General features: G+C 41.9%; 2 protein-coding genes across 4 annotated transcripts in view; one reads left to right on the top strand and one right to left on the bottom strand.

The window, feature by feature from the left end:
• The window catches only part of THAP4 (THAP domain containing 4), a 15319-nt gene extending 10867 nt beyond the window's left edge, over window positions 1–4452 (bottom strand). The window contains exons 1-2 of one of the 2 annotated variants that reach the window (XM_069975305.1): window positions 4123–4452; window positions 1690–2576 (exon numbers count right to left, since the gene is read on the bottom strand). In XM_069975305.1, the coding sequence (XP_069831406.1) occupies window positions 1690–2576; window positions 4123–4199 (964 nt within the window). In that variant the 5' untranslated portion in view covers window positions 4200–4452. The remainder of the gene's footprint in view (window positions 1–1689; window positions 2577–4122) is intronic. The other variant, XM_069975306.1, reaches the window with a different exon arrangement.
• ATG4B (autophagy related 4B cysteine peptidase) overlaps window positions 1–23547 on the top strand; it is a 26427-nt gene extending 2880 nt beyond the window's left edge. The window contains exons 1-13 of one of the 2 annotated variants that reach the window (XM_069975308.1): window positions 4199–4590; window positions 9309–9410; window positions 9723–9794; window positions 10878–10976; window positions 11401–11499; window positions 13517–13589; window positions 13675–13754; window positions 14021–14178; window positions 15504–15582; window positions 16119–16264; window positions 19840–19896; window positions 20516–20609; window positions 22342–23547. In XM_069975308.1, coding sequence (XP_069831409.1) covers window positions 4578–4590; window positions 9309–9410; window positions 9723–9794; window positions 10878–10976; window positions 11401–11499; window positions 13517–13589; window positions 13675–13754; window positions 14021–14178; window positions 15504–15582; window positions 16119–16264; window positions 19840–19896; window positions 20516–20609; window positions 22342–22415 — 1146 coding nt within the window. In that variant the 5' untranslated portion in view covers window positions 4199–4577 and the 3' untranslated portion in view covers window positions 22416–23547. Of the gene's footprint in view, window positions 1–4198; window positions 4591–9308; window positions 9411–9722; window positions 9795–10877; window positions 10977–11400; window positions 11500–13516; window positions 13590–13674; window positions 13755–14020; window positions 14179–15503; window positions 15583–16118; window positions 16265–19839; window positions 19897–20515; window positions 20610–22341 lie in introns of those variants that run through there. The other variant, XM_069975309.1, reaches the window with a different exon arrangement.

Here is a 23547-nt window from a genome sequence, read left to right as displayed (position 1 = left end):
ACTCTGAGTCCCTATAGTACATAGCTATATACCTGTATATACATGTCCTGTGGTGTGTCCATAGCTGTATGCTGTATATACATGACCTGTGGTGTGTACATAGTTTGGGTTGCTGCTCATTGAGTTACTGTACTTTTTTAAAAACATAATCCCAGTTTGGTATGGCCAAGCGGGTGTGGCTTGTAAAAGGGGTGTGGCTTACAAAGGGGGGGTGTCATAGCTATCGTTCAATTATCTTTACCGCAGCTACATATGCGATAAACCGCGATATTAATTTAGGCCAATATCGCCCAGCCCTAGAGTGGACCCAGAGTAGAGGATTTTACACATCCAAAGCCGATAAAAATTAGAAAAAAAACAGGGAAAGGGTACAATATAGATTATACATGTATATTAGACATAAGGTGGTTTTGGGAAGTGGGATCGTTTAGGACAAGGGGTGTCAAACTCAAATTCACAGTGGGCAAAAATTAAAAAATTGGACAAAGTCGCGGGCCAACCTTGATAATTATTGAAGAGCGAATGCGGCAGTCCTGGCACTGTCAGAGCAACGTGCGGTGTTCCTGGCACTGTTAGTGGTGTGCGTCTCCCTCCGCTGTACGCTATGATAAACGACATGATAAATTGCTATAATATGATTAAACCCAAGTACAGTAGTACCTCGGTTTTCGAACGCTTTGGAACTCGAACTGCTTGGTATTCAAAGAAAATTTACCCATAAGTAGTGTTTGGAATTCGAACTTTGCTCGGTCTTCGAACGTTTTTGCGAGCGTGGATGGTGGGTTGTACCTGGCGAGTTAAGCAGTGGTGATGCTTCACATACAGTACAGTGCTGTATAAGACTGCTGGAGTGCATATACAGTGCAGTAGTAGTACAGGCAGTGCACCACCATCTCCCATACATTACAGTGCTTGGATGGGTCTGGTTCTGATGAACATTTCTTATGTTTAATGTCCTGTACAGTATATAGTGCTGTTCTGTACTGTACTGTAGTGATTATACTGAGCACTTATCAGTGTAATAAATGAGTATTGTAGGTAATTATTGGTGGCTGCTGGAACCAATTAATCACATTTACATTATTTCCTATGGGAAGACACTGCTTGGTTCTCAAACTGCCTTCCGGAAACAATTAAGTTTGAGAACCGAGGTTCTCAACCCCCCAATATTGCTCCATGTAAAAGACAACCCAACCAAAATTGTCCCACATATTTGCCAGCCCTCCCAATAGTGCCCAAATAGTAGCCAGCCCCTCAAGTGTCCCATATAATAGCCAGCCCTCCCCAATAGTCTCATATAGTAGCTAGCCCTCCCCCATAGTCTCATATAGTAGCCAGCCCTTCCCAAAAGCCCCATATAGTAGCCAGCCCTCCCCACAGTCTCTGTAAGGGGGGTTACAGGTTGTCCCATTAGTTTGGACTCTTGGACCAGAGGCCGAGGGAGGTGCCCAGCGCAGGACGTGTGTGATGACGTCACTGCGCTGCAGGCATCGGGATACTGCTCATGTCCTCCTAGGCCATAGGCTAAAAACTGCCTGTGGCCTACAAGATTATATAACGGGGGTCTGAACAGCTGTCCGGACCACCCAAAAATAATGGCCTTGCGGGCCAGAGTTTTACATGACTGATTTAGAATATTGTTTTTGTTACCCGGATAACCCCTTTAACTGTGAGTTATCTTGATCTCACCTTGAAGTGGATCATTGCAGAGTTCCCCTCCTCCAGATTTTGCTGTCAGTTCCTCACTACTGCACTGCTCTGTTGAGCTGGGCAGGGACTTTGCTATGGAGCAGTATGAATGTAAGGAATCCAAGGTGGCCATAGCTTCTGAGTCTTTGTCCACAGGAAGATACTGAATCTGTATACCTGGGATGGGTTCCTTTACGGCATATAAAGAAGTTACGTTTATCTCAAGAGGCACCCGTTCTAATGCCAACACCGTATTATTGCTACCAAAGGATTCCTGAAAATTTTCTACACTGATCAAGTTATCCCCAGATCCATGTTCACAAGATTGCAAGAGCTTTTCATTATATTCCAGAGGTTGACCAGGCGTGTGCTTGGCTCCTTCTTTTGGTAGATGGATTGAAGAATCAGAATGGTCAACATTTGGGGGCAATGAAGTTGTTGAAGATCGACTATACGAGTGCAAGGAGAAAATAAACTTGGACCTTGTATGTTGACTACATGGATGAAGATCCCTGCTGCCCATGACATCATTATCTTCTGTGATATCATAGCTGTCACTTTTACCTACAACACTGTCATCTGGTGACACAAGAAGCCTTTCATCTTCTAGGGAAAAGACTGAGATCTTTCTTTTTAAATGTTTTCTTTTGTCAAGTAGCAATACGTGTGGCTGACGTGCTCGCCTCCTCTTGCTCTGTCTGCCAGCTTTGAAGAGGGATGGCACGGCATCTGGCCTGAGAAGAGGGTGCTGGTCAGGCATACGTGGGACAAAGCTGTCCTCACTGAAATGTTCACTGCACAGGAATGAATAGGGGCCCGGGGTCCAGTCACTGCGCTGCATGGCGGCTGTCCAAAGGTAGAGGCGAGACGAATCTCTAAGGGGAAACCTGGAGGAGGCAGAGAGAGGAAGTATTCATTATATAATCCACACAATAATTAGGGCAAAAAAACCTAGGATACCTCATCAACGTGCATTAAAGGTCTGATAGCGGGCATCCGTAGCGGTACTGGGTTACTGCCGCTCAGGTGCCATGAAGTAGCAGTACTGTTGTAGTTGTGCAATCAGTTTTACAATAAGATGTGACCACAGTCTTAAGCAATGGCATGTTTAGTTTCTATGGGCAATTGCTCCATTTTCTTCATTGCACTCATTTAAATAAATTTAAAGGGCCCATTCCAATAAAACAGTAAGGCTACATTCACCGTCTGTTGTTCTGTCCACAATTGCGGGCACGCAATCACAGACAGAACGTAGGACCAATGTTATTCAATGGCCGTGTTCACACGTCCGTACTTGTGTACGGGCCGCGATCGGTGCCGCAAAAAAAAAAAATAGGACCTGCTGTAATAGGACCACATTTTGCGGCACGGATCACTATGCTAATGAAGTGGCAATGTAGTGCTTTGTGATGCACATTAGTCATGGGCCGATTAACTTTGCCATAGGCCCCAGGCTGTTCACTAAGCTTAGGCCCCCCCCCCCCCCCCACTGTAACTATGGCAGCACTAGTGTGGTACTCATACAATAGATACAGGATAGATTTTTTTGCTTATCATGACAAACTGTAGCCAGGAGTTAATACACCACTGAAAGTACAAGTCTGTTTGGGTGGCCATGGGCCCCAGGCTACCGCCCAAAATGGACCTATTATACTCCACTACTGACATTCGTAGTGTGGGATGCACTGCAAATGTGTGAATGTATGTAGCCTAAGTATGGGTTCACACTACATTTTTGCAAATCGTCTTTTTTCCATGCGTTTTTGCCAAAAAACAGATGGGGGGGGGGGGGGACATGGAAAAACGGATGCTTTTGCATGCATCTGTTTTGATCCGTTTTTCAAATGACTTCCATTATAAAAAAAAATAAACAAAAACACACTCCTATGTACACAAAAATAAGGTCAGGTACATTTTTGTGTACATTAAAAAAAATGGGTGCGTTTTAAAAAAGTGGAAAAACGGATCAAAATGGCTTGACAGAAATGCATCCGTTTTGTTAACCGTAGTGTGAACCCAGCCTAAGGTACTTTCTTATTGGTTGAAAAAAGAAACTAATGGAAGGACGGCGGATAATAAAGGGAATGTTACATATGGAGACAAGTCACAGTGCAGCCACATAAACAATTGCCCCAAAGTAGTGCAAGTGCATAGCAGAGCCCATGGCAACCAACCAGATTCCTGATCTCATACCAAAGTAGTCGCCCTGGGCAACTGCTGCACTTTTCACTCGCACTCGTTTAAAAAAAAAAAAAAAAACGCTTCATCATAAATGACAAGTTGTTTCTTTTTGAATCCATGTTGTCATTCCCATAACTTATAGAAAACTACACATCCCAGCATGCCGCGCGACCATTGGTAAACAACAGGTGGCAGCCTCCAATAGACTGTTCCGTGCTCTCAATATCCGGCAGAGGCCAGCCTGGCCGGTACCTGTGGAAGGAGATAGCTCCTCTTTTCCCCTTCCCCTGCCGGTTGGTACAGTTCGGCGCTGCACAGCATATCACCATGACAGCCCTTTCGTGTTCCGTACAAGATGGCAGCGCCCGTCTTCCCGGAAGACACCCTGCTGTACGGAAACAAGATGGCTTCTATATCACGCGTGCTCCCTTCGGCTCCGAAAGCGATTACGTTCTTAACGTGATACGGGATATCTGTGTAGTATCTGAGTAGATATAGGCATCTAGGTTCCACGCTGCCGTGGGCAGGCCTGTTTCCGTACAATAGTATGTCAGCCTGTACGTAGCAGTTTGGCTTCCGTGTTTGTTTACGTTTCAGGCATCCTGTAGCAAGCTCGCCTGTGATTGGTGGGATGCACATCAGCTGATGGAGTGTTTGTCGCTAGGCTAGGTAGTCTTGCTGCCATATGAGTGGGTGAGAGGAAAGGAATGATGGACGCAGGTGAGTTCAGCACTGCATTGTCAGCTCAGGTCCTTGCCTGTCTGTCTTCTATCATGGCTGTAACATCTAGCGGCATGAGGACCGCGGGGCTGGGTAGGGACGTGGTAGCAGGTCCCCAGTAGTGTGACTGCCTGTATTTCCTAGCCAGGCCTATTGTCTAGGACAGTATAACACAGCTGTACTGCACTGATGTACCCTTATAAGCCACTGCTTTCATTATGGCTCCATTGTACAGCGCCCCCTCCTGGTTTACATTGCCTGCTATTATAACACAGGGTTTGCTGATGACAGCCAGGCACACTCACTGATCCCTGGGGTGTCCCTGCCAAAGTTGGGCCATAGGTTCCTAATAAAAGACAATCTGAGCCTTCATATATTTTTGTGAACTTCTTAAAGTTTGGAAACAGCAGGAAGAGAACCTGTCATCACCTGCTGCATGATCCACAAGTCATCAGGGCAAACCCCAGTGGTTTCTGCCCGCCATGCCAGTCTTCATTGGTAGATTTCTCCCTATACCCGAAAAGGGAGAGATCTGTTGATCAAAGCTGGTGGGGCGGAGAGAAACGGCCTGATGACTCCCAGTTAAAGGAGAAGGCCGGCAAAACTTTTTATTAAAGTATTGTATTGCCCCACAAAAGTTCTACAAATTAACATTATACACTTATTACGGGAAATGCTTATAAAGTGCTTTTTTCCCTGCACTTCCTACTGCATCAAGGCTTCACTTCCTGGATAAAATGGTGATGTCACGACCCGACTCCCAGAGCTGTGCGGGCTGTGGCTGCTGGAGAGGATGATGGCAGGGGGACACTGAGGGACACTGAGCATACCCCTGCCATCATCCTCTCCAGCAGCCACAGCCCGCACAGCTCTGGGAGTCGGGTCGTGACATCACCATGTTATCCAGGAAGTGAAGCCTTGATGCAGTAGTAAGTGCAGGGAAAAAGCACTTTATAAGTATTTCCTGTAATAAGTGTATATTGGGGATTTGGATAACATTTGGGGGGGCAATACGGACTCCACCTTTAAAGGGACTGTACCATCAGGCCTGGGCTAAAGCACTGGAGGCGGGCTGAACCACCCCCAATGGGAGGAAACCTCCGTACCTCTATGACACTGCTCCATTAAAGGGCCTGATCCCTTTAAGGCAGCATTAAACTGAAGATTGATTAACTTTAACAATTGTAAGGGGTCCACAGCAAGTATTGTGATCCTCATAGACTCTTGGCAATATTAATGCATGAGGTTGCATTGGGTTTCTGTACAGAAGTGTATTTTCTGTAAATGTTTCAGGCAACAAAAAGGGTCAGAAATTAGAATCCTCATTTGCCCATTGGCTTAAACTAACTACAGATTGCAGGGTGGGCATGGAGTGATACAGTGACTGTTAGCTGTGTTACATTGCAACATCTCACCCGTGACTTAGCCTCAGTGTTAGAAATCACAACTAACAAAAATACATAACTGCAAGTCACAGAGATATCACAGAGAACATATTGGTCACTTGACCACCATCATGCGTAGCCCTGCTATTCACCCTCATGCATAGTAATGGATTACCAATCAGATCACTCCTTTTATTATTATTATTATTATTATTATTATTATTATTATTATTATATTATTATTATCATAAAAGTCATAGTCTGGTTACTGTTTTTATGGATGAGACTTGTCTGTATGTTAGTTTTTCTGTGTCTTCTTTTCTTTACCAAACTGGTTACTGTTTATTTGAAGAAGTAATAAAATATTGGCGGTACAGTATACTGTCATGAAGGACATGATGGAGGACAGATCTTGTTGATCTGTTTTCAGTAATCTGTAGGGACTAGTGTTGAGCAAATCTGTCACACTGTTTGATTACTGCAACGTTCTCCAACATGCTCGGTGTTTGAGTCCCTGTGGCTGCAGAAGTTGGATGCAGCCCTAGGGAGTCCTGGGAAACATGGAAAGGTTTTTCTGGCAGTATGGTGTGACAGCTAGCTCATGCACATTAGTGAACCACTCTTCTATTGATCAAATTTGTCCATGTATATGTACAATGTTTCATATTTCATATATATAAATGTTTCATATTTATTCTAAGGGTAGCTTCACACACAACGTATCGCAGCGGATTTTCTGACTTGATCTAAATAACTGAACACAGCATCAAATCTGCACCAACAAATCTGCTGCGGATCTGGTGTGTGTGAAGGCACCCTAAGGCTGCATTCCCACGTTCCGTGATCCTGACGGGATCCCCCTGCGCCCGGACAGCATCTGTAATTAGATGCTGGGAGCAGGGGAGACTGTATTCATAAGCGCCGCTGTAGTAACAGCACCGCGCGGCTGATTCATTACACCGCGGCGCTTATGAATACAGTCTCCTCCGCTCCCAGCATCTAATTACAGATGCTGTCCGGGCGCAGGGGGACTCCGGTACATGCATTCCACGTCCGTGATCCGTTAGGATCACGGAACGTGGGAATGCAGCCTTATACTGAATACTGAAAACGCTGTGGATATACCATGGTGCACGTCAGCATTAGAGCTGAGCGAACCTTGAGCATGTTCGAGTTCGTCAAAACCTGATTGTGTGGCATTTGATTGGCTGCTGAAGTTGGATAAAGCCCTAAGGCTGCCCGAAAAACATGGATACAGTCTGATTTATTATGTTTCCATATGAATTAAAGAGAGATTCCCATCTCAACTGACATCATTATTTTTGAAAATACAGTACAATCATTTAGCAAACTTACCTCCTCCTTCTAACGTGCTGCTCTTTCCTCCAATTGTTGACAGCTCATTGTTTGGGTTACCGACCACTACTTTTTAAAAAAAAAAAAAAACTGTATACATACCCCATATCTCTTTACATCTACATTATGTCTGTGTGTGTGTATGTGTATATATATATATATATATATAAAATATACCAGCCAGACCACTGCTTTTAGAGCAGAGTGGTGGTCGGTAACCTAGACAACAAGCTGTAAACAATGGTAGTGAAAGAGCAGCATATCAGGAAAAGGAAATTTGCTAAATGAATCTATTTGCAAAAATATAAAACTTGATGAGCCCTACAAGTCTACTGCTTCAGTTTTTAAAATAGCAATTTGCATATACTCCAGAATGTTATAAAGAGTGATCAGCTTAAAAGCAATTACTTGCCTTAAGTTAATATTTGCCTAGAAAATGAACTTCATCCCCCAAAACACATTTCAACGTCATTGCAGCCCTGCCTTAAAAGGACCAGCTAGTATCGTTTCAGTGATTGCTCCATTAACACAGGTGTGGGTGTTAATGAGGACAGGGCTGGAGATCAATCTTTCATGATTAAGTAACAATGACACCACTGGACACTTTAAAAGGAGGCTGGTGCTTGGCATCGTTTCTCTTTTGTTAACCATGGTTATCTCTAAAGAAACACGTGCAGTCATCAATACACAGCACAAAAATGGCCTAACAGGGACGAGTATCGCAGCTAGAAAGATTGCACCTCAGTCAACAATCTATCGCATCATCAAGAACTTCAAGGAGAGAGGTTCCATTGTTGCCAAAAAGGCTCCAAGGCGCCCAAGAAAGACCAGCAAGCACCAGGACCGTCTCTTTAAAGTGTTTCAGCTGCGGGATCAGGCTACCAGCAGTGCAGAGCTTGCTCAGGAATGGCAGCAAGAAGGTGTGAGTGCATCTGCATGCACTGTGAGGCGGAGACTCTTGGAGCAAGGCCTAGTCTCAAGGAGGGCAGCAAAGAAGCCACTTCTTTCCAGAAAAAACATCAGGGACAGACTGATATTCTGCAAAAGGTAAGGGGAGTGGACTGCTGAGGACTGGGGTAAAGTCATTTTCTCTGATGAATCCCCTTTCCGATTGTTTGGGACATCTGGAAAACAGCTTATTCTGAGAAGACGAGGTGAGCGCTACCACCAGTCTTGTCTCATGCCAACTAAAGCATCCTGAAGCCATTCATGTGTGGGGTTACTTCTCAAGCCAAGGGAATCTGCTCTTACAGTCTTACCTAAAAACACAGCCATGAATAAAGAATGGTACCAGAATGTCCTCCAAGAGCAACTTCTTCCAACCGTCCAAGAGCAGTTTGGCGATCAGCAATGCCTTTTCCAGCATGATGGAGCACCTTGCCATAAAGCAAAGGTGATAACTAAATGGCTCAGGGAACAAAACATAGAGATTTTGGGTCCATGGCCTGGAAACTCCCCAGATCTTAATCCCATTGAGAACTTGTGGTCAATCATCAAGAGACGGGTGGACAAAGAAAACCCAACAAATTCTGACAAAATGCAAGCATTGATTGTGCAAGAATGGACTGCTATCAGTCAGTATTTGGTCCAGAAGTTGATTGAGAGCATGCCAGGGAGAATTGCAGAGGTCCTGAAGAAGAAGGGGCAACACTGCAAATATTGACTTGCTGCATTAACTCATTCTAACTGTCAATATAAGCTTTTGTTACTCATAATATGATTGCAATTCTATTTCTGTATGTGATAAAAACATCTGACAAACACACATAAAAACCAGAGGGCAGCAGATCATGTGAAAAGATAATATTTGTGTCATTCTCAAAACTTTTGGCCATGACTGTATATTAGTGCACATAGGAATACCCCTTTTAGCACAGGCATGAGAGAAGAAGTCATCCTGTATCATAGAAATATTTTACTAGCTCTTAAAGTGATGCCTTTTTTTAAGTAATTATCTGTGTTTTTATGTTGTTTCAGCAACACTAACTTATGACACTCTGCGGTTTGCTGATACCCCAGACTTCCCTGAAACCGCAGAGCCTGTCTGGATATTGGGGAAAGAATACAGTGCACTAACAGGTACTAAAATATATCAAAAGTGCAGCACACATACACACAGAACCACTAGTTGACTAGAAATGGGCCATTAAAGCCTTTGGGGCCCATGCTGTTGCTGATGTATATGTGCCAAGGCACAATGGTAATGTGAGCCTGATCATCAGCTGCGTACTGTACATATACTGCTGTGTGTTGATGGTACTTGCCCTGAGCAAAATAATTAAAATGAATTAAAATTACAATTGATGTGAAGCTTGGTAATCACACACAGAAAGTACGTGTATACTTATGAGGTTATTGTCCTCTCATCCTATTTCCAATCTTTTCATGCAGAGAAGGAGGAACTCCTGAATGATGTCACATCCAGACTGTGGTTCACATATCGACGGAATTTCCCAGCAATAGGTATGTACAGATAAAGGACTAGAATGAAACATATGTTCATGTCTCATCCTCTTGTATGTATCAGGTCTCCTCTTGGAATTTTGCCATATGTAGAGAACATCATAAAGTTTTTCATCAACTCCAGCAGTTTTCAATGAAGCAGTTCCCCTAATGGGGATATGGGGCCATGCAAGGATGCAAGTGATTACTGATCAGCAAGATGAATCCAGTGGCTAGGCTGCACAAACGATCCCTGCATCATTTGAGTGGCCATTTAAATCTTTTGCTATCGGCCACACATCCCCTGTTTACACAGAGAGATGTGCGGAGGATAGTAAAAGATTTTGAAGCCCACACAAAAGATGTGATTAGCCGAGGGTCAGGCGTTTTCCTGCTCCTCAGCTGGTTGCTGTCACTGTTACATGAGCAGAATATCATCCGAGGGAACATAATAGGCCCATGTAAAGGGCCTTTAGAGTCAGTAGATTCTTTTTTTAGCCTTGTCGAATCCCTGTATAAAGCACCTGTACCTGCACCCCTCTTGTCCCCATTTTGAGTGTGGTTTTGCAGTATTTCATTTTAATTGTAATACCGCACAACCCGAGAAAAGGGTTGGTGCTGTATTTGCAAGTAAGTAGTGTGCCTTCTAATACTGGATAACCCCTTTAATAAATTATCAGGATATATTGTCTAATGGTGGACATTTCTATGTTTTATCTGCACTACTGTCTCTTTGCTAAAGAAAAACCCTGAAATTCTCCTGATTTATTTTGATCACTTTCATTGAAGCTGTTAAGCTGCCACATCTAGAAGCCCTTTCCGGCATATACAGTCATTGATTATATTGATTGCTACCTGCAGTCCCTGGCCTGATGGATGTGTACCCTGTCGTCCCTCTGACTAATGTTTTTTTTTTCTGCTAGCACACCAATGTGTGTACAGATATGTGTAAATTTACTACATTAACACTAAAGAAATAGGCATTAGGGTGCATTAATACCTGTACATGGTATTTAGAAATTCTGTTCTCTTCATTTCTTTTGCTAGAATATATATCCCTACACATGTAGTTGGGGACAAAAACTTCCAATATTCTTTTTGCAGGTGGGACCGGTCCAACCTCTGACACTGGCTGGGGCTGCATGCTGCGATGTGGGCAGATGATCTTTGCTCAAGCTTTGATCTGTAGACATATAGGACGAGGTAAGATGCGGTAGGCCATGTTATGGTGATATCACCCATTGTTTTCTCCTCTAAACATTGCGGAATTTAATACAGTGTTCTCTTGTATGGTATAGTTGCCTGAATTCTAGATTCAACTTAAAGGAACTTCGTAAAAAATAACGTGGATAAAACTGTACCAACTGTACCATTCTGACACACAAATCTTGCACTAGATCTTGTACATTGTATTATACTATATAATATTATATTATACTCTGCACGTACAGAGTATAATATTCGGATACAGCAATGCACTGATGGAAAATACTTAACAGCATATAAACCAATGCAGACATTTTCTTTATTGACTATTACTGATATGTAAATAATTATTATTATTATTATTATTATTATTATTATTATTATATTGCTCAATTTAAAAAATTTTTCCCCATTCTTTTAGATTGGAGATGGGACAAAAAAGGACCAAAGGGAGAGTACCTTAGTATCCTCACCGCTTTTCTAGACAAGAAAAATAGTTATTACTCCATCCATCAGATTGGTGAGAGACCTGTGTGGGTGAGACAATGCATTTCACTGTCAGCAGCTTGACTGTGTCGATGCACTGAGAAGATTTCTGCCTGCCATTAAAGTATTAAATAGATATATATTCTATTTAATGTAATGTAATGGTAGGGATATGCGCAAGATACTTTATGCAGATCTGCTTAAAATAAGCCCAGTCATTACAGTGTTGTCCTGACTCTTCTCACAGTTGCAGTAACTCTATCCTTCCTATCCTCTTATTGTCATCTATCAACTGCCCACTCATATATTTCCCGCAATCCAAGCCAATCGGCTTGGATATTAATATGGATGGTGGTTTTGTTCTCCATGACCACACTGCACGAGTCACATATCAAAATGGACATGCTGAGACTAGTAGTGCAGTTATAGCCTTTGCGTATCTAATGGACAATTTGCATTGATTTTTTTTTTATTGTTGGTTTGTATCCTAAATAAAAAATATCACTGCAAAAGAAATATGGTGTGCTTTAAAATATAACTTTTAATGTAATCACTTAAAAACATATAATGAAAAGTAGGTGCTATAACAAAATCCAACTATGCCACATCTATGTCTCACATCTATGGCGCCAGTTCCTGAGTTGGGCTACACATCGAGACCCTTAGGATAATGTAAACAAGCCTCCTGATGAACTCCTTACACTTTCCTTAGGGGGGAAACGCGTTGGGGTGTTCTGCTGGGTGTAAATTGCAACTATGGCATATATCCTATCGCAATAATCCACACCTCTTTTTTGACGGTCTTGTGTTTTGGGAAAGGGACAGAATAGGGCAAGTATACTGCAGGAAGAAATTTCTAGGGCATTGTCCCATGAATCAAGAGCCTTTTAATTTTTTAGGTACAGTATTGAGAATTTAATATTTATTCCCTTAGTGTCTGGCATTATAGGGCTGGATAGCCCTGAAGATACCAAACTGTAAGTACACACCTATTTATTATCTTATGGTTGCCAATTGTCCCTTTACACAGGCCTGTCAAATGCTGCTGTGTGGCATGGTTGAATTTTGTGAAAGCACCTATTTTTCATTATATGTTTTTAAGTGATTACATTAAGGGTGCCTTCACAGGTACCGTATTGTTGCTTATTTCTCGCTCAAAACTCGCACGAAAGTAGCTGCGTTTTTTGAAAATCAAAACTCGCATGTAAAAATCGCACCAAACAAGCAGTGAGAATACACATACATTGACTTGATAGCAATCTGTATCACTGTGGATTTATGTGCAAGAAACTTGCACCGATAAATACACAGCGATACAGTACATGTGAAGGCACCCTAAAAGTTATATTTTAGAGCACACTATATTTCTTTTGCAGTGATATTTCATATTTGATTGCTGGTGCATTCCCGAGTATTGTTTAGATACTGCTGTGAATACTGATTTGTATCCTAAGAACAACATGAAGTAACTTTCTAAATAGTCTTCATGAAAATGTTCCTACCCAGAGAAAGATAATATAAATCAATGAATCAGATGGACTTTCTGTTCCCTCAGTGTTAGGGATAACAGCAGGGAGAGGGAGTGAGTTTCTCAGCATTTTTCAAAAATCACAGTCGTACACTTTAAAGACTGTTGTGTAGCAGTGCCATTCTTCCAATACCTATCAGTTTTGAATTTGGCGGTGGAATAGATTTCTAAGCACCCATTTTACCTTCACATCTAACTATACCTAATGAGATGGAGCTTTCTGTTGCGTCTCCTTAGCTTCTGTTTCCAGCACAAGATTCAGCACAATAGACTTAGATCACGCAGGGTTTCGTGTTTTTTGAGAGGGGAGCTATGGAGACTCCTAAGGATGAGTACATCAGCCCAGGGTACATTTTTGGTGGATATAAGGCATGATCAGGAACTTGCTGTACAGGTGTGATGTATGGTTGAATGGTAAATATACAATTGCCATTAATGATATTGTTATTGCCTGTAATGATATTGTGCTTTTAACTATGCAACTTGAAAAAACTTTGTGGTAACTGTTTGCTTTTTATTACAGCCCAGATGGGAGTTGGTGAAGGCAAATACATTGGCCAGTGGTATGGCCCAAACACTGTAGCACAAGTGTTGAGGTATGTAAGAGCACGGTTATTACATAACCACACACTTGATCAGTTTGACCCTGTACTAACATCCTCCTTATTTCCTTCATTTCAGGAAGCTGGCTGCTTTTGATCAGTGGAGCTCCATGGCCGTTCACATAGCGATGGATAATACTGTTGTCACTGATGAGATAAGTGAGTAAGAGAAGTGAGGGTCCTGCTCACAATCTAGGATTACAGCCTGCTTAAAGGTGGCGTCAGGCAACGCAGTTAACAAACCTTGGCCAGAATATAACATAGCACCACAATATATGGATTGATTTCTTCCATCATTATAACTGTTTTTAAAATTATATATTTTTACTAATTTAATATTAGTATTGTATATTAATTAACACTTTTTGAACTATTAGAGCACAATGAAACCACTGACAAATGAGCTGTTTTTTTTTTTTGTTAAGGGAGAATGTGCAGAATGGGAAGCTGTGACTCTGGGCCGCTGTGTAATGGTCATGCTGGAGCTTCCAATTCACATCGGCTATGGAGGCCTCTAGTATTACTCATACCCCTTCGATTGGGCCTAAGCGAGATCAATGAAGCATACATCAAAACCCTGAAGGTATATATCTCTTGTTCAATAGTTTTTTTTTTATTAAAGTTTTTTAAAAGCAATAATACATAAACAATCATGTTTACCATCTCTTTTGCACATAAAGTACAGGAAACCTCCGGGTAAACATCCCAGGTAATACAGGCAAACAAAGCATACAACAATATAGCAGATATGGATCTATAAACAAATACCTCTAAATCTAATGCACTATAGCCTAAACACAGTAGTCAGGGTACATATCTCTGTTATATTAGTGGTGACACTTCCTTTTGCAGTGCACATTTAATGTCCACTCTGGAAAATGTATCCATAGGTCTCCATTCATCACAGGGTGATATTTGTTACCATATGTTGTCGTTGTCAGCGTTGTTGTTTTTTTTTTTTTTTAAACCGTGTAGAATAGCATAGTTGACTACACTATACTATCCAGATGCACCCCACCAAATAATGTATACTATCTTACTATCTGGTATATTTTCTAGTTTCTATTGTCGCCATAAAGAGACCACCTGATACATCTAGTCTTAGGATATATGTTTGTGTATAATATATATTTGAAAACTTGCTTGAGAAAGGATCCTATGGATGGATTTGAAACATTGCTGTTTGTATCCGTGAGCCAATAGATCATCGTTTTTTTTTTTTATCGTTTTTCGTATTTTGGAGTGCTGCAGCCAGATCCCTTTTGTGGAATATTTATACTACACCGGTGGACCCAGGTGGGACAGCTGGCACCCGCACTTCACATACTTCAACGAGTGCTGCAGACTTTTCGTGTGTGTGTGTGTGTGTGTGTGTGTGTGTGTGTGTATATATATGTGTATGTGTGTTTGTGTTTTATCACAGGCATGTTTAAACTTATTTCCTGTAGATTTACCAACCCCATCCACTGGAGGTTTCTCTTTCAGTAAAGTAATATTTTATCATGTATTCCTCACCTTTTTCATCCCACCACACTAGCACTTTCTCCCATAGGCCAGTTTCTGCTGTACAGAATGTATTAAACTGTATGTATTAATGATTGATATATGATGAATTTTGTACAATTTAAATTTTTATCATGTGGGTTATATTCCACCCAATAAGTGGCATAGAGCAGAGTATAAATTTTACAACTTTTAAATTTTTTCATGTCTGTAGAAAAAGCCACAACACATGAAGGATACTTTTTTTTAGGACAAAAACAAAAAAAAAAAGCAAATGGGTTGATAAATGCCTAAAATGTCAAAATGGAAAAATAGTGCTAAAAACACTAACATTACTGGCTAAGACTACTTGCAAGTTCATTGCTAGCTATATTATCAGCTGCAGTATTTCATTGTCTTTTTCAGCATTGCTTCATGCTGCCCCAGTCATTAGGGGTTATTGGTGGTCGGCCAAACAGTGCCCATTACTTTATAGGATATGTTGGTAAGTATATTTACAGATTGTAGCTCTGATATCCAGAACAATAAGCTTGTTTTTAATTATTTGAATTTTCAAATCAATAATACCGAGGATTTTTTTTTGCCAAAGATAAATGTAATCTTCAAGTCATTAAGTTGATTGATCCCTTGAAATTATGTGTCATACTGAATGGCAGACAATACATTATGCATTTAGTCAGGAAGGCTTTGTTCACATCTCAATAGTGACATTTGTGGTAAGTACACATTGGCACAAATTGGGATGAAGATATATAGACTTTCAATGCTCAAATTTAGTCACCTGATGACGATAATAGGAGTAATTTCTCCAAATTATGTGTTTTTACTCGAACTTAAAAAAGTAACATGAACCCAGCTACTTTTTGTGCTGTCTTTATTGGTCTGTGTTTTCTCATGACTTGTGTATGATACAGCGTTTTTTTTTTTTTTTTTTCTGTGCAGTTAGGTATATTTTGGCTAGGCAGATTTTCTTAGTATTGTCACCCTTTCCTAACTATTACTATGTTATTTCTCCAACAGGAGATGAACTCATTTATCTCGATCCACATACTACGCAGCCAGCTGTGGAGGCCAGTGATAGTGGTTATATAGTAGACGACAGCTTCCACTGCCAGCATCCTCCATGCCGGATGCATGTGTCAGAGATTGACCCCTCTATTGCTGTGGTAAGTAAGATTTTAAAGGGGTACTTTGTTATTACAAAAGAAAAGTTATACAAATCCCTAATATACACTAATTATGGGAAATGCACATAAAGTGCTATTTTCCCTCAACTTAGGAGATCAGGCAGGCTGACTTCCTGTAAAAAAAAGGTGACGTCACGTCTCAAGTGCCGGGTCCAGCAGGGGGCGCATGTATGCATCTATATAGATGTATCTCCCTCTCTGTGCTGGCTGATACTGACCCCGCTGTGGAGGCCCCTCCCCACAACTAGCTCACCCTGCCGCCCGGTCAGCGTTCCCCCAACTAGCTCTGAGCCCACCCGTCCTGTGCAGGAGCGCTCACCCGCCGCTCGTTCCTGGCAGGGTGATCGCTCCTGTGCCTCCCCATCCAGCCGCCCGGTCCCTTGCAGGAGCGCTCACCCGCCGCTCGTTCCTGGCAGGGTGAGCGCTCCTGTGCCTCCCCATCCAGCCGCCCGGTCCCTTGCAGGAGCGCTCACCCGCCGCTCGTTCCTGGCAGGGTGAGCGCTCCTGTACCTGCCCATCCAGCCGCCCGAGCTCCGATCCGCCCGGTCCCTGGCAGTAGCGCTCACCTGCCGCCCGGTCGCTGTGCTGTGAGCGTTCCTGCACCTCCGTATGCATCAACCTGTCCCCTCTCAGATACCCACAGCGCAGGAGCGGGCGTCCAGGTGAGCGCTGAGGCACAGTGGGGCACAGAGGCTGTCCTCGCTTCGCCTCAGCGCTCACCCGGACGCCCGCTCCTGCGCTGTGGGTATCTGAGAGGTGACAGGTTGATGCATTTTTAGGTGCAGGAACGCTCACAGCACCGCGACCGGGAGGCAGGTGAGCACGGGCGGCTGGATAAGCAGGTACAGGAGCGCTCACCCTGCCAGGAACGAGCGGCGGGTGAGCGCTCCTACAAGGGACCGGGCGGCTGGATGGGGAGGCACAGGAGCGCTCACCCTGCCAGGAACGAGCGGCGGGTGAGCGCTCCTGCACAGGACGGGTGGGCTCAGAGCTAGTTGGGGGAACGCTGACCGGGCGGCAGAGTGAGCTAGTTGTGGGGAGGGGCCTCCACAGCGGGGTCAGTATCAGCCAGCACAGAGAGGGAGATACATCTATATAGATGCATACATGCGCCCCCTGCTGGACCCGGCACTTGAGACGTGACGTCACCTTTTTTTTTACAGGAAGTCAGCCTGTCTGATCTCCTAAGTTGAGGGAAAATAGCACCTTATGTGCATTTCCCATAATTAGTGTATATTAGGGATTTGTATAACTTATCTTTTGTAATAACATATTAAAAATAAATTTTGCCCGGAGTACCCCTTTAAAGAACTGTAGATGCAACATTATTGTGCTGTTATACATAGCAACCACAGTAAAGATCAAGAGAAGGAGCACATAAAATAACCATTACCAAACCCTTAATACAAAGTGGGTGCAACATATAATCACAGTAAAAAAAAAAAACAAATAATGTGTAAAGATGCAACATCTGGTTACAAGGCAAACAGACAACCTAAGGGCCCTATTCCACCGGACGATTATCGTTTGCATAATCCTTAACTATTACGACAGCTATTGCAAAAGACCTAAAAACGTTCACTCATTTCCATGGAACGATAATCGTTACTTATGATCGTAATTGCGATGGTTTTTCTTCGCTATTGCGTTCGTATCTATTGCGAACGACCGAACGATGTCTTATTCAATGCGAATGATTTGAGAACGTTTTGCAAACGAGCAACGATAAAGATAGGTTCAGGTCTTATAAAGCGATCAACGATTTCTCGGTCGTTAATCGTTAACTGCATTTCAAACGAACGATCATCGTTTAGATTCGAACGATTTAACGATTATCTGAACGATAATCGTCCGGTGGAATAGGGCCCTAACGAAAAGCAAGGCCTAATCTGTGTGTGACTACAAAATTAAAAAAAGGGCTTTGCACAATCTACTAACCCAGAAACTATATAGCGTGGAAAAGGTGTCATAATGCAAAGAGACCTGCTAATTAGCAGCACCTGTGTCTTCTGTTATTTTTAAAATAAAACTCATCCTGCAAAAAACAAGCCTTTACCACAAGGCCATATTGAAAAAAACCCACAAAGTTATGCAAAGACTTTTTTTTTTTAAATAAATATTAAATAGAATACAAAAAAGCCTATACAAATTTGGTTCATGGCAACCTACAGAAGAAAGAAGATAAGGTGGGACATTTATTAAGACTGGTGTACTCATATGCTGGTCTTAAATTAGGCCTGCCCCAATTACCTGCCTTTTTTCCATGGTGTACACCACTGGTGCAAGTTTCATAAATGTCCCCCAAAATGTTATTTTTACTATATAATAAAAACGGACAAAAAAATGTGAAAATTTAAATTGCCCTTTTTTTTTTTTGCGTAAAATACTATACTATAGTATAAGTATACTATACTACAAAAACTATACTATAGTATATAGTTAGTGTAATAATTAAACTTGTCCAGCAAAATACAAGGTCTCATATAGCCATATATAAGGAAAAAAAAGTTACTACTGCTGCAAGTTATTTGTTGAGGCATAAATCTAAAATCAACAATAAAAAAAAATTTGAGGGGTTTTCCGGCTAAGGAAATCTTAATACCTTATTTTTCGGCGTATAAAACGACCCCTGACTTTCAAGAAGATTGTCAGGGGTTCGCCTTATACGCCGGAAAATGTTAACCCCTGCCTGATTGCAGCCTTGCTGCGGTCAGGCAGGGGTTAACTGCAGCTAAATAAAAAAAAAAAAAAAAAAGTAACCGTTAACTCACCTGGGGCATGTTCTCGGCGCAGGCAATGTGACGTACACTGCCTGCGCCGGGGACCCCCCAAAGCTGTCCAGGACAGCCAAGCGTCTAATTTGGGAGAATGACAGAGGCTCTGGGTACTTCCGGAGCCTCCGTCATTCTCCCAAAGCACTCCCGGCAGCCGAGCGTCTTGGCTGTTCGGGAGAGCTTTGAGGGAACATGCCAGGGGACGCGCAGAGGCTGGGAATGGCCCTAGGTGAGTTAAACTTTTTTTAAAAACAATGGTGCCCCCATATGGTGGGGATGCGGCCATTTTTGAGCCCCCCCCCCCCCCCCCCCCACCGTATGGGACAACCTCCGACCTCTAAGAAGATTTTTCGGGGTTAAGAAGCCAGAAAATACGGCATATATTATTGCAGGTATTTATAAAACTAAAATGAGGCTATGCTTACCTCTCCTTGCTCCTCCGGTGTCGTCCTATGGGTTTCCAGTGCCCCCGCTGAACAATCCTGTTCTTTATACCCTTGTAACAATGTATATAAAGTTTTCCCTAGCCGGATAACCCCTCCTCCCAATTCTTGGGAAATCCTCCCAAGAATGTTATCAGTTAAGATCGATGTGGGTGCTATTATATAAAAGATCCTTATTTGGACACGTCCTCTACACTAGAAAAAAAAAATAACATCCTGTTTGCTACGTGTTACTGATAATTATTTCTTTTTTTTAGGGCCACACTTCATTTTCGAAGTCTTTTTAATAAAAAAAAATATATATTTAAAAATTATGTATCTTTTCTCTTTACTGTAGGGATTCTTCTGTAGTTCAGAAGATGATTTTGATGACTGGTGTCAACGCATTAGAAAGGTCAGTACAGCCAACTAGATGATACGCAGAAGCAGAGTACAGGGGGGTAACTAGGAGGTAATGTGTTAGACATCAATTATCTTGAGAGGGGATTATTCTTAGAAAAAACACGGGTGCTTTCCTCTAGTAACAGCACCACTCTTATACTCCGTTTGAGTGTGGTTTTGTGGTAGACATGAATTGTAAAACATTGTTAACAATGGACCTCATTGTCCTTTGCGAAATAATTTTGTTTATTGATTTAATTGCTCACTTAGAGAAATATTAAGTCAATTTATCTTGTGTTGGCTGGTATACATATATACATCTTACTGTTTATATTATAGTTATTCTTTAGGCCTATCATAGGCCTTCTTTTTTGTAAAAATTTCAAAATCTAATAAAAAATTTAACAAAAAAAAAAATGAATTGTAATACCACACACAACCTTAGGTGGATCTGTGCTTTTTCTAATTTTGAATAATCACACAATTTACACACTGGTGAGCAGTGGGGTGGTCATGTGCAGCTCTCTAAAAGTTGAAATGTCCTGTCAATGTATATTAGAGAATCGCTCCTACATGAACAAGTCAAACACACTATTCACATGACTAAAATTGTATATCTGGTTTCTTTTCAGATATCACTTACAGGGGGATCGCTGCCTATGTTTGAGGTGGTTGATCAGCTGCCGCTCCATCTATCCAATCCTGATGTACTAAACCTTACCCCAGGTAAGCAGTCATGTTGCCTGTACTAGAATTACAGAATGATCAGTTCAGCCTGATGGTCAGTTATTGAAAATTATGGGAAGAAAGTAGATGGGGATTCAGCTCACCTAGGCGTAGTCTTTCTTGCAGCAAACACATAGGATGGAGGGTGCACGGACGTCCGGTGCTGGCCAGGCACTGATTACTAGGCGTAAGTAGAGGAAAAGCGTAGTGGATCCGCGGTCCGCTTTGTGACATCGTATTTTAATGTTAAGTTATTAAAAGTTACGTTTTAGCCACACGTCTGGTGTGCCGGAATCCACTACGCTTTTCCTCTACTTAAGTCTATTGAAAACTATGTTTGTAGGGCGAATGATGTGTGTGTGTGTGTGTGTGTATATGTATATGTATATGTATATATATATATATATATATATATATATATATATATATATATATAAAGTTCTGTTCGTCTGTATACACTGTTTATTTGAAAAGCTGGGCATCACATATGGCTGTCCTGCAACTTCCAAAAGGCGTGGTCTAGACCATTTTGATCATACCTAAATATCCTATTGTGCAACCCCCATGTCCATACTGCTATATAACTGGGCATGTTTAGGGTTATGTGAAAGCTCAGTGATGACCTGTGTGGGAGTCTAATGTTGACTATACACAATCAAGTCACATTATTCACTAATATCCCGAGTAATTGCCATTTACAGCATGGGGAGGAGCTATACAGGGTGGGAGTGACTTAGTAAGGTCCTGGTAGGTTGCCACCAGTATCTGGAGCTATGTTCACTGCAGTGCATCTCACAATCACTGGTGTGGGTGTAGTGGAGGGGCCAGAGTGAACAAAACCAATAAGGTGATAGAGATATTGTCACCCCCTTTCTGTATGAGGACTTCTCTACACACCTTTAAAAATAGATTTCTCGGTGCTTGGTCCGGTGAAAAATGCTTCTTGTAGTCGGTGGATTTTGGCAGCTTGGCGGGGCTTCACAAGCGCTGTGCCTTTGTCCTGTCCACATCTGCACCCCTTTGTGGCATAAACTGTGCCTAGGCCCCACCTCCTCAGTGGCCTTTGGAATCGCCCGACCCAGGGGACGTGGGGCATACAGAACAATATCACTTTAAAGTCTGGGAAATTGTGGGGACAGACTAGTACTGGGAAAGTTTAGTCATGATCTTCCAACATGTCAGACATTTCCAGCTGTGTATATACCCCACTGAACAGGGATCAAATAAATCCACAATAGAGACTAGGCACACTCGTACATGTGAAAAAAAAAATAATGGAGACAATACAGTGAATAATACAAAAACAAATTAAAGGAAGACTCCATACAACCTGTTATCTAGAGAACCCGGTAGATCAGTGGGGTGAGGATACCCTGGTATTGATTTAATTTTTTATTTTTTTTTAAATGGAAGTCAATGTAAAAATGTATTAACACAAATGTATTTTTTTTGCATTGTGGACCCAGCCTTACACTTGACTTTCTTTATGAGCTATGTGCTCCCAATGTCAAAAGGAGCAAATGGTCATAATATAATAATAATGTGCCATCATACACTTTTTTTTTTTATTCTTAAAATTGTATATAGCCAAGAAACAGTTGCGCAGAACTTTAACAACTCGATAGACACATTTACAGTTTATGTAATGTAGACAGAGGAACGTTGGAAGAGGGACAGTGTGAAGCATACCAGACATTACAATCTTTATTAATAATCATCATCCTTGTGTTAGATTCCTCAGATGCAGACCGCCTTGACAGATTCTTTGACTCAGAAGATGAAGAATTTGAAATTCTATCTTTTTAAAGAAAAACAGACAATATGACTGATTTAAAGAGAACAAGCTTAATATTCCACAGTAAGGAAGGAAACTGCTGCTTCTTTGTTCATAAAAAAAAGAAAACTACAGACGTTGGTGGATATAGGAATTGTTGTATTGCAACCTGTATTTTAAGGCAGAGCCCAGTGCTAGAACACCCAGAGACATCCAAGGATGCATTGTGAAGAGTCAGTTTAGTTACATTCCATGTGCAGAGATGCAGCTGCCTATGAAGATGTGGAATACGCAATCCGGATTCTTGCGCGGGTAATCGGTCATTAGAGGGAATATACATCTGCCATGTGTACTGGGATGAAGGATTTCATAAAACAGCCTGTAATTGCCTTCAGTGACAAATCATTTCTGCGGTTGTATGAAATACCTCCCATTGTTTTCAGCTTAAGCATCTCACGGTCTTTTGACCAAATCGCCTTGTACTGAGCTACTAAAAGTATTTGATGACTCAGATAAGAGATGTTTGTTTGTGAATTTACATTGCAAACAGAGTGGATTGCTTCATTTCCTCAGCAGTCTGCTTACACACCGGCTGCCTTTGATCTTTGTGCTGCTCCATCCCCGGGTGTCTGGAAAAGCTGGATCCAGCCCTGGGAGACGTTGCCCAGGACTGTAGATCACAGGTAGCAGACTGCCAAGCAAAGCGAATTGCTTGCTTTGTAATGTAATTTTGCTCATCTCTAATTCAAGCAGTGCTTGATACTTTCAGCATAGCAATTTTAGTCCCTTCTGTGGTTCAACTATTTATTTCAATGCTTTTAAAAGACTCCTCCACTTTTTTTTTTTAGAAAGATCCAATTAAAGGCATACTAAAATTTATAATGCAAAAAAATCCATCTTTAATTTTGTCCTGTCCCAAAGCACAAGTAAAGTGTTAGCATTAAAATTGCTTTTTTTTCTTCTTTCACTGCCTGCAACCCCCTTTTGCTGGCATGTATTCTTGCCTGTAATTATTGCTTTCCCGTGGCATCATGCCGGTGTTCTAGTGCTGTTGAGCTCCCACTGACATTGCATTTCGTCTTAATATTAGTCTTTCTCCAGGGGTTTAAAGACTTTAAGTCAGAGTCTTCAGTTCATCTCTCGGAGAGTGCTCTCAGAAATGTA

This window comes from Dendropsophus ebraccatus, chromosome 6 (genome assembly GCF_027789765.1).
Source record: "Dendropsophus ebraccatus isolate aDenEbr1 chromosome 6, aDenEbr1.pat, whole genome shotgun sequence".
NCBI classification, from domain to species: Eukaryota; Metazoa; Chordata; class Amphibia; order Anura; family Hylidae; genus Dendropsophus; species Dendropsophus ebraccatus.
Note: the sequence above shows the minus strand (reverse complement) of the source record. Positions and strands in the feature narration are given on the sequence as shown.